General features: G+C 30.6%; 1 protein-coding gene across 2 annotated transcripts; it reads right to left on the reverse strand.

Moving 5' to 3' along the window:
* Positions 1-2,051: 2,051 nt before the first annotated feature.
* LOC105768213 (type I inositol polyphosphate 5-phosphatase 8) lies at positions 2,052-6,925 on the reverse strand. Of its 2 annotated transcripts, XM_012588009.2 has the most exons (11): positions 6,842-6,925; positions 5,729-5,791; positions 5,549-5,633; positions 5,365-5,436; positions 4,995-5,061; positions 4,589-4,693; positions 3,922-4,402; positions 3,640-3,836; positions 3,421-3,529; positions 3,171-3,319; positions 2,052-2,862 (listed from the first exon to the last, which is right to left on the reverse strand). In XM_012588009.2, exons 2-11 carry the CDS (start codon positions 5,756-5,758, stop codon positions 2,592-2,594), a joined length of 1,566 nt encoding a protein of 521 aa, XP_012443463.1. In that variant the 5' UTR covers positions 5,759-5,791; positions 6,842-6,925; the 3' UTR covers positions 2,052-2,591. The 2 variants fall into 2 exon arrangements, with proteins under 2 accessions (XP_012443463.1, XP_012443464.1); XM_012588010.2 differs by lacking the exon at positions 6,842-6,925 and having other exon boundaries at positions 4,995-5,058; positions 5,729-6,205.
* Between the last annotated feature and the right edge of the window lie 4,235 nt (positions 6,926-11,160).

Raw genomic sequence — 11,160 nt, forward strand, 5'->3', positions numbered from 1 at the left:
TTGCTAACTGATAACTAATGGAGAAGTTGTTTAGGATATTTTTATTAGTAACAACTAAACTAGAGATCCTTAGTTTATCTTTGTATAATTGAACTGGGCTCCTGTTGGGAGTAATTATAGCTAAACCAATAAAATTGATAGAGATTTTTCCTAAGCTCTTCCCTATTCTCTTCCTGGTTGCATTTCCACTTACGCTAATCTGTTTTGAATCAGTTTGTATTGTTTCTTGGAGTAATTCTTTCACTTGCCAACTTCACCAATTCAGGTTCTTTTATTGAAGGGAAATGGAAAAGTTTTCAAGTTGTTGGTTTTATTCTTTGCAACATTGTTAGTGAATTCTAAGTTGACACAATGCAAAATTACCTATGATAACAAAGCTATTCTCATCAGTGGACAAAGGAGAATCCTCATCTCCGATTTCATTCATTATCACAGAAGCACCCTAGGGGTGATTTGGTTTTCACTTCTCTTTCTTATTTTGGTAACTTTTTGTTTGTAATATTTGGATGGTATAATAACATGATAGAGTTTCATTACAATGTTGTAACTTTTTGATGTTGTAAAATTTTATAACATATGGATTATGACATATAAACTAATGAAATCATGTAACTTTTGTTAATATATGAATATTATGTTTGGATGTGAAATATAATTCTCAAGTTATTTATTACTTCTAATATTTTGTTTTTATTGTAGAATAATTAAATTATTTGTTTCAATAATTATATTTTAGCCCATTAAATATGTATTGCAATTTAAAAACAATAAAGTAGATTATATATTATTTTATAGTATTATATATTATGACTTTTAATTCATATAATAATAAATATATTAAGAATTTTATTAAATTATATATTATTATATTAAATTATATTTAATAATAATCATGTTAAAATATGGTCAAATTATTTATTATTTTTATTAAATTATTTTAATAATAATCTTATTAAAATTTAATAACAATAACAATAACAATAACAATAATCATCTACCTAAAAAAAATTCTGCTAAAGGTATTCTAGTCATTTTAGTTTTTTTTCCTTATGCTATTATAACATCATTCCATTCAACCAAACACAAGAATACTATTACAGTTCTATTCCATTCCATTCAACCAAACAATTGAATTACTGATTACAGCTCTATTCCATTACAGCTCTATTCAATTACAGCCCTATTCCATTACAGTGAACCAGAGGTACCCTTATTATCAATATAATTTTTCCTAAACCCTAAACCTAAACACAAAATTTTTTTAAAAAAAAATTAAACCCTAATTTAATTAATTTTCTTAAAAACTCTAAACCTTAAATTAATTAATTTATTTAAAACCCTGAAAACCTAGTTTAATTAAATTTTTAAAAATAACTCTAAACCTTGATTTATTTTTTAGAATTCTTAAACCCTAAATCCTAAACCTAAATTATTTTAATGAAACCCTAACCCTACAACCCTAAACCTAAATTATTTTAACAAAACCCTAAACTAAAAAATCCTAGGGACTAAACATGCAAATAGCCCCCTAAAAAATATGGAGCAAATCGCGTCCCTGAGGGAGCAATTTTGCCACATCAGCAAAGCGCGTCCACATCAGTGTGTTTTGTGCTGATATGGCAAAATCGCTCCCTTGGGGACGCGATTTGCTAAAATTTCACCCAAAGACACTCCTACGTGGACACGTTTTGCATATTTCAACCCTTTCCGGTAAATAATGAAATAATTAACCCATTTCCGTAAATAAAGTTAAAAATAGGCCTTTATTGATAAAATGGTCATTAGAATTTTATTTCATTTATACTTTTTATATTATAAATATAAATTTTAAAAAAACATTATAAATATCTATCAATAAAATAAATTTTTTTTTCCTCTCTTATTTTATACATCATAATATTATTTAAATTAGCTTATTTTTATTTTATATCTAAAATAAATATTTTAAAATTTCTCGGCAGATTTTAATACCAATGCTGGATACTTATCTTAAACCATATTTTTTAAATGTCATTTAAATATATATATATATCCAAAAGCAATGCTAACACTTCCATAAATTCACCAATGATGAATATAGCATTTGCAGTTTCTCAAGAGTGCTTTGCTTTAATCGAAGCTTGTCTGCCAGAACTTACTCTGCAAACCCTTTTTTTTTCCTTTTCAATTTACACTTTTCACTTTAATCAAAGCTCTTTTACAAGCATCAAAACTCAAACCCAACCCACGAAAAAAAAAACATATACTTGTCTACAAAAAAGCTGAAGATGCAAGCTTGGCTACCACCCCTCTTCTTTGGCTTCTGAAATAGAGCCTGCCTTCACTGCTTCTAATTCTGTACCTATTTACAACATCCCTTGATATCATCGCCCTTTTTGTAAAAAAAATTCAGGCATGCATGCAATTTTAAGCATATTCTCTTATATTGATTCATGCACCAAGAAATGCTCCGAGTGGACAGTCCATGCTTATCCATCATGAACATCATCACAAACCCACCACGCCGTCCGGTGGGCCGGTGTCATTGGTTTTTGCATCACCACTCGACTCTGTCAGTTCATTACAGCTTTTAAAGAAACCTTGTGTGGTTTTCAAAACCTGGAAGTTGTGTTCAAGCAGCTTTGTACCCTAGGAATTAGCAACAGTTCTTCAGCTTGTACTTTGGCTACGCAAGCCGATGTCAAAGCTGATTTTCCCGATAATGTCGGTGGGCAGGATCTAGCGTTGTAGTTGGGATTCTTGGCTAAATTAACTTGGACTGAGAAGAGGGAATAAACCGGCCTGTGATCTGAGAACCTAGACTCACCCCTTGAGTACCACATTTGCTTAAGTCCCTCGCCTTTCCACAATATCCTATCGCACCTGCAACATGCATATGTAAATAAAATATGAACTAAGATTAGTTCAGATTCATGTTAAGTGTGTCGGCAAGGTTTATTAAAAATGGAACGAGACAAAACTAGGAGTATAATTATATAAAATTCAGAATAATTGTATATATTTTTTTTCAAAGGATGATGAACGCAAACTACATGTTTCCAACAAGCAACCTTAATTAATGAACAACTTGAGATTAATTTAATCTTTTTGCTTCATGTATCTAGTTAGTGAAAAAATTTTAAGCAAAAATGGTAGTGAAAAAGGAACATGAACTTGAAATCTGATCTTACCAGGCAGGATTACGCCGTTTTTCTTTGGATTTCGATGTTTGGACGACATAGTCGTCGGAATCAGTTAGGTATTTGTAAGTCGGAGCGAAGTATATCCTGCCTTCTTCCCATCCTTTAAACACCCGACCAGCCCTTTGTTCCAATCTTAGCTGCCAAGCAATGAGGGAAACATCACAGGTTAGATCTTACAATAAACCACAAAGAAAAATTCAATGTCAACTATCTAGATTTCTTTAGATTAGCCTCTCACCTGATCCTTCTCTAGAAGTGTTTGCCAGTCATTCTTCTTCAGTAATTCGTACGTATCGGCGCAACCGGCGGCAAGCCGGTAGTTCAGATCTCCTAACCAAATAATTTTACTGAACAAATACAAACATGCAAGAACATTATTAGGAGTTTAACAAAAAAGGGTGGAAATTTACATGATACCATAACTATTTTGGATGAATAAGTGGATGAAGAAGCTTACTCATGGTCGAAAATGGTTTGTGGAGGAGGTGGCTCTTTGAAACCCCTAAGTGAATGGGAGAATTTTGTTCTCTTCAAGATTTCTGCGACATCAGAATTTCTTCGGATTTCATCGCCTTCTTTCTCCCCGGAAGTCAAGTGTGTACAAACAAAGCAAAACGTTGTTTGGTGCAATGTCATACTAATGGATATTGAACCCTGTTACAAATATTAAAAGAAGATGAGCTAGTTTGTTCGATTCATTTTAGTTATCAAAAAGTGAAGAATGAATGCAATTGCTGACCTTGTTTCCGAGATATCCCATGATGCCACGGCCGACACACGAGACTTTCAGGTTGCTAATATGCTGGTAAAGATCAGCTCGAACCCACACACACAAGAAAAGCCCTACCATTTGTTTGCTAGCGGCTAGGCAGAAGCGCTGCTGCTTTGGATTGTCGGACAGGCAAGTGGGGTTAGCCAAGCCTTCTTCGTATAAACTAGAATTCGAGTTTAGCAATGTTACGAAATCCTCTTTGCCAATTTCATCTTCCATCGAAAGTAAATCGGAAAAGCTGATCCTAGGCTTCATGCTTGCTTGATGCTCAAGCTGCGGTGACGATGGAGTCCTTGCTTCAGTCGCAATATCGTAACGTTGAGCAAGTTCTAGGTCGCTTGGGTTGGAATTTAAGGCTTGACGAATAAGCGAAAGCCACTGAGCAGCAGGGCCATTGTCCTCGGCTCCAAGCACGTTGCCAGCATTTAGAGGAACGATTTCCTGGAACCTAACAAGCAGAAAAATCTGGATGAGTAAATCAATTCTTGAAGTACCACAAAAGGTTGAAGGTGGCGTGTAATCGTACAAGTAACAACTCAATTTGCAAAAACATAAGAAACAAAGCTAAGACAATAGTTACAATAGTTGTTGGAGGATAAATTACAAAAAAAGAGGGAGTAAAAAAGCAATTTACCCAAGAACGTAGATATCAGCAGGAGCAGGTGACCTTAGCCAATCGCTTAAGTTCAAACCATGGTGGGGTGACTTCCCTCCCACATTCCATGTCCCCACGAACATCCTGGATTCTCAATAAAACAAAAGCCATATCACAACCCAAAACAACAAATAAGAACACAATTATTGACGATAATTAATCATTTTCAGCTCCAATAATCCTAGTTTACTGTATAGTATTCAAACAAGTAATAAGTTTGCCTTCATATTTCATTCCTTATAAATGTTTCTATTTGCCTTAATTCAGGGCAAAATTTGTGCTAAAAAAATGCATGAAAATATAAAATCATCATCATAATATAATAAAATTAATTCAGTAGTATTTGATACGAACTGCAAACTTAACGAGATTTTTATAACCTCACCTTAGGTTGAGCGAATCGGTGACAGGCGGCGGTTTAATCCCTCCGGCAGCTTCAAATAACCAGCCTTCTATTAAAAAAAATCAACAGTCAATAATAATAATGACCAGTACATGATAGAGTGAAAGTCAAATCTCGCCCGTCCACGTGGCGAAATAAACTAAAAACCGGTCATCAAATTTCAACTAACCAAACCGGGGACCCAACCAGTTCTTTCTTTTAACGTCCAATCAACAATGGATCATACCCGTCAACTTCGAAAACAACACTTTCCAGTTCTCATCTTTTCACGAAATGGACGGCTGGAGAAAATAATTAAAAAAATCGGTACGAAACATTAAATCGGTGCCGATAAAGCACCGTAAAACTATACCTGAGAAATCTTCCGGTACGAACACGTAATGGTCCTCGTCGGAACAACTCTTTCTTCTTTCATCAACTTTGCCTATAGGTAAAAAATAAAAACACGGATTTTTTTTTCATTAGAATCTAAAACCAGAGCTTAAATTTGATCTGAAACGGGACGTTTTCATCATGGGTTTTCAGTTTTTTTTTACCGTGTATGTCATAATCGGAGTGAAACTCGTCTGCTCCAGTCGGTATATTCAGCCATTTTCGGACGACTACTCTGGGCCACGAAAACTGCATCAGACAAAAAAAAAATACAAGAGGTTCAGAATTTCAGCAACCGACGAAGGATGAATTGTCGAGAAAGAAACGGCGATGGCGCGTAATACCTTGGAGACTTTTCCCATATCTGTTCTCATTGCTGAACCGCCTTGGCAATGCAAATTTAAAATCTGGATCAGAAAGAACAAGTTGGGTGATATTATAATGGCGGGGGAAATTATAAATTAGTCAGAATTAAATAAAGAAGTCTGGAAGGAAAAAAACAAAACTGGGTGGCAAATCAGGGTATCAACAACAGTTGAAAAAGAAGAATAAGCTTTAGGAGATTAACTTAAGTATCTTTTGAGTGAAGACTTAAGCATTTTAAAGGTTATAAATTAAATGAAGAAATTCAACGAGAATATAAAAGAACTAGTTGCAGGGGAAATGGAGACAGCTTCCTAGGAAGGAAAGCAAATGGAGAAGGAAAAAATTAGTTAAAAAGAAAAAAGAAAAGGCCACGTTCATCCTTTTATTTTTTTTTTATGAATATTGAATTTAAAAAAAGTCTTGGGTTTTTAAGCCTTTTTAAGCGTCTTTACAGAGAGGAAAACAGGGTGGAAAATGGGTGAATTTTAATCATTGAAAAAAAAAAAAAGAAAGAGATTATTGAATATTAGATATTGAAAGATTGGATCAAAGTCTGAGTTTTGGCCTTATATTTGGTACTTTTTTATGTACTTGATTAAAATGAAAAAGAAAAGAGAGTATTATATATTGGCATTAATACATGATTAAAGAGGAAAAAGAAAAAAGGAGGGGGAAAGATTGAAAGGTGAAAACACTGAAACTCAATCATGAACGCAAGTGGAAAGTGAAAGGTGTTTGTTGTTTATAAAATGGATGAAGATATGAAAGTGAAGAGTGAAAGGAACAAGGCAAGAAATGGGAGCTAAATGACATAAACAAACGTAGTTCTCGCAAAGCTGCCGGCCAATGGAACAGAGTGATTTGTGGTATTTTAAGAGGAGAGCAGTCAATGCCAATGTTAAATAATTTGGGTCATGAAGAGACAATAAAAATCAATAAACGTGTAATGAAGAAGAACATGGAAAAATATGACTTCCCAACTAAAATAATAATTGCAAATAAAAACAAAAGAGAAAAACAATCCCAGATTAAAAGTAAAAAAAAGAACACAGTTAAAAGTTTCAGAGCATGAAAAAAAACAAAGATCAAACCTTGTTTTTGCTTTGTTGGATTGGTTTTGTTTGCGAAACAATGTTGGTGGTGGTGTTCCTCGTAAAAGCTAAAAGCAGCACGGTTGCTTGCTTCTGAAATTTATAGGAGCGTGAGAAAGACAGAAGCTTTAAATATATAGGAAGGGGGTTTTGTTTTTAGTGAGAAAGAAGCTACTGGGCATTTATTTTTTCTGATTTTGGGATGTGATCAAATTTTAAAGCCATTAATTAAAAATATTCCCATGAAGGTTAATGCGCAACTAAAAAGAGATTTTAGATATTTATTTCATAAAATATTATTTATATTTAGAAATGTGTACTATAAGGTAATTAAATTGTTTCCATTAGAAGGTTTTTTTTAAATTTCAAATTTAACCTTTCATATTTATATTTTTTATTATTTAATTTTTTTAATTAACTTTAAAATTAAAAGGGAAAAGAAAAATCAAGTCGAAATCAAAATTAGCCAGATTGGGATTTGTTTTTGGCCCCATTCTTTGCCACTGCAACTATTATGGTTGACCCTTTATTTTCTACTAATTTTAAATTTAAAATAATAAATCCAATCAGGATAAAATTTTCAATCAAAACAGTATAAGAGAGATGAATAGGGATTGGTTTGGTTTCCATTTGCGAAGCCAATCATTGTTAGAAGGTTAAAATTGATGGGGGATTAGGGGAGGTCTAATCTTCAACTTAGCCGCTACGGATTTGCCATTTGATTTGATTGTTTGTATTTTGTCAAATCAAATGTCAGATACCCCTCTTAATTAAACAAAAACTCCCCACTTTCTTCTTTTTTTCTTCTGTGATATGTGATTTTTTGGATTTTATAATTTTCACTTTAAATTATTTTTAAAAAAAGTATATTCACTTTTTCGGAATTTATAATTTATAATTTAAAATCATTCATTCTTGATTTCTTCACTCTATGCGGTTTAAATCAAATAAAATATTTTCAAATTTTATGAGAATTAAAATTATAAATTATTCTAATAATTATAAATTTCGATTTAATTGGTTTATATCGATTTGTGAGTGAACTGAATTTTTATCTTGTTCGAAACAATGTACCAATCGATTTCCAATTTGGTCTAATTTTGAAAACACCCATTAAAACTTAAATTGGAGGTTACATGTATGAAGCTCAAATGGATAAATAAAACTATGCAAGATTTAAATAAATATATGTATTTATATTATTAAAATATTTACATTTGTTACTAAATATTTATAAATTATAAATTGTATATTTACTATTGAAATGTTAATATAAAATAGTAAGAATATTATTTAAATTTTTAAAATTATTAATAATATTAGTATATTAAATGATTTAATTAAAATACATAATTTATTAAATATAAATATATATTTAATAATATTGAAAATTACAATATTTGATATCAATATGTAAATAATTTTAAAAGTAAAATTAAAAATTTTATTATTAATATAATAAACTTTTGCTCAATTCAATTTCATGTTTACCTAAAATCATGATGTCATAAAGGAAAATTTTTATGTTTTCAAAAGAAAAGGAAAATTTTTAGAAAAGAGGCATATTATTTGTTCAATAATAAGTTATTTTCATTGATAAGCTATTTTTACAAAATAAAGATAAGAAAATATAGAAAATATTATTCACAAATCATGAAACAAACCCGCCCTAAAAGTGAGAAAGTAACTAAAGTAATAATAAATAAATAAATAAATATTCATGTTAGTCAAATTATGTTATTAGTCCTCGTACCATACATAAGTTGTATATTTAGTCTTTGTACTTTAACTTAGTCAATTTTAATCATTATAGTTATCGAATTGGTCAATTTCAGTTCTTATATATTTTGCATATTAAAATTTTAATCATTACCCAAGCAATAGAAGTTAAATCTATCTAGCTAAATTCTATTGTTAGTTACGTAATATGGATTTTGGATTTAGTTCATATTATCCAATTTAATCATTTATAGTCCATATATTTTGCTAATCTTGAAATTTTTGGACTCAACGGTAGTCATCAAATCCAATGACTAGCTTTTTCGAATATTATGTGGAAATAACAAATTGACATGACATTATACATATGTTTGCGACATAAGATTTTTGAAATAGTAAGACTATCATTCGGTCATAACTAAAGTTACAATATTCAAAAGTACAAAAATTAAAAATGATTAAATTAAAGTATAGAGACTAACTTCACAATTTAAGTGTAGTATAATGGCCGACACTAGAATTTAACCCTTTATGTTTCTACACCACACTATAAATAGTGGCAAAGCAAAATTTATTTTAGGATATAACAATTGAATTATAAATTTGGAAGAGATTAAAAGTGTAATATTATTATATTAATTTATAATTTCAAGATTTTTAAAAAGAAAAGTAAAATTTTATTATTTTAGTGTTGCTTCTGACTAAAAATGGCATGAGAGTCGATATTATCATTATAATAATTTTATTTGGTAAATTAAATTTGATAATAACGATCAATCGAGTTAACTAATACGACATTTTGAAAAAAAACATAAATCTAAATGTAGTTAAGCGGATGACCTCCTTCATTTGATAAATTATTGTAAATCATCATCAACTTATAGTCTCCACATTGCTTGAGGCCTGCCTTGCGGATATAATTACTTGAATAAATTCTCATAAGTTTTTATACTCCATTTATTAGAGCTTGTTAGACTGGTTGTGGGGCCGCCATGTGGAGTACTGAAGTCTTCTTTTAGATCTTCAAGTGTCAAATCAAGAATGAAAGTGCATCTTCCTCAGTGAACCTTCTTCAATGGCTTTCGGCATTTCGCACCCTTTGAAAATGTAGAACACTTTTATGTACCGTCAAAATCCGATCAACCCAATCCTTATTTTACACGCTTACATGCATGTGGGGCATTATTGGTGTTAGTCTGCAATAACTTAAACCTTCACTTGACTAATCATAAAATTAATCACCTTATTATTCGCTTAAAACACGTGCCCTACTCACCCTGGGTCAAACATTTAAGCACACAGAAAAAAGGGCTAATTAATTTACTCGACTATAATCTTCAGGGCAGTCCAATGCCACGTATGATACATTAGGCTCTTGTATTGGTTAGGTGATGTAGAAGTGCCCTAATCCTGTTCCCCATGAGATAAACAATGATTAAGCGAACATCCATTTATGTTAAACAATGAGATGAACCAATGGTTGAAACCCAAGTGTTAGGTTTCTTTTTATCATCAAAGTGACCCACCAGATTTCAGAAAATCATGCCTAAAACCTAATCCAAATAAATGTGATCAAGTTCAAAATGATAACCTTAAATTTATATTTTATATGATATGATCATCCAATAGGGAAGCATTAAGGTTGAGTCAAAACCCTAGATTTTACAGTACAGATAAAAAGTTTAATTACTTTTGCATTTCATTTTCACTCGGATACAGAGGATTTTATCTTGGGTAGATTTGATTTTTTCTTTCACATTTAAAAACAAAAATCTCGTCTTGTTTGTCTTAATCCTAGCTAACCTACTAGACCTAGAGTGTTTTTGTTGATTAATTTCAACTGTATCCTGTCACGTGTAAAATTTAATTAGGTTAGTATTATTTTTTATTCTTTATGTTAAGAAAGTTAATTGCTATATCAAAAATTGTTATCACTTTTTTTAATGCATAAAATGATATGTCATATAATATTATCTAAAAGTATTATTTTGTACATTAATAATAAATTTTTAATTTTTATGCATAAGTTAACCACAGTTTAGCTTGATGGTAAGACTAAAGTTGTAAAATTTTGAAATTTTAAATTCAAGTTAAACTTATGCAAACTGTGTGTATTTTTAACTCATATTTATTTTGATTTAAGTCTCATAATATATAAATTATATCTAAATTTATTTTCATATAAATTCAAATATATTACTTTTCAATTATAATTGACTTTGGTTATAATTATTCGGATGCTTATTAAAACATCATCAAATATATAATGCATGTGTATTTATGGAAATAAAATTATGGTTTGATAGACATTCATTTAAAAATAATTAATTAGTTAATAAGTTTCCATGAATCTTTCAATTAAGGTAAAATTTTATTTTAATTAATATATGTGATTATTGCCCTGTTGCTACAAAATTAATATGAAAGTAGGTATGTTTTTACATATAGTTGCATAAATCTTACCAATTTCGGTGTTTATTGTTTTCTATTTCTATGTCATTCTACTCAACATGATTGTGAGCAATTATAATAAATCAAAACCTTGACAAAGGGGGAAAAAATAGATGTTGAAATCATTAGCCTTTTACGTCCTAAGATCT

This window comes from Gossypium raimondii, chromosome 4 (genome assembly GCF_025698545.1).
Source record: "Gossypium raimondii isolate GPD5lz chromosome 4, ASM2569854v1, whole genome shotgun sequence".
NCBI lineage: Eukaryota > Viridiplantae > Streptophyta > Magnoliopsida > Malvales > Malvaceae > Gossypium > Gossypium raimondii.

What these genes read in the sequence shown, in the direction of transcription:
- LOC105768213 (XM_012588009.2), bottom strand. Translation starts at nt 5,758, where the DNA reads ATGAGAACAGATATGGGAAAAGTCTCCAAG. An exon ending in ATATGGGAAAAGTCTCCAAG is followed by an intron (nt 5,634 to 5,728) that starts GTATTACGCGCC and finishes TGTCTGATGCAG; the next exon opens with TTTTCGTGGCCCAGAGTAGT. An exon ending in CACTTCTAGAGAAGGATCAG is followed by an intron (nt 3,320 to 3,420) that starts GTGAGAGGCTAA and finishes ATTGCTTGGCAG; the next exon opens with CTAAGATTGGAACAAAGGGC.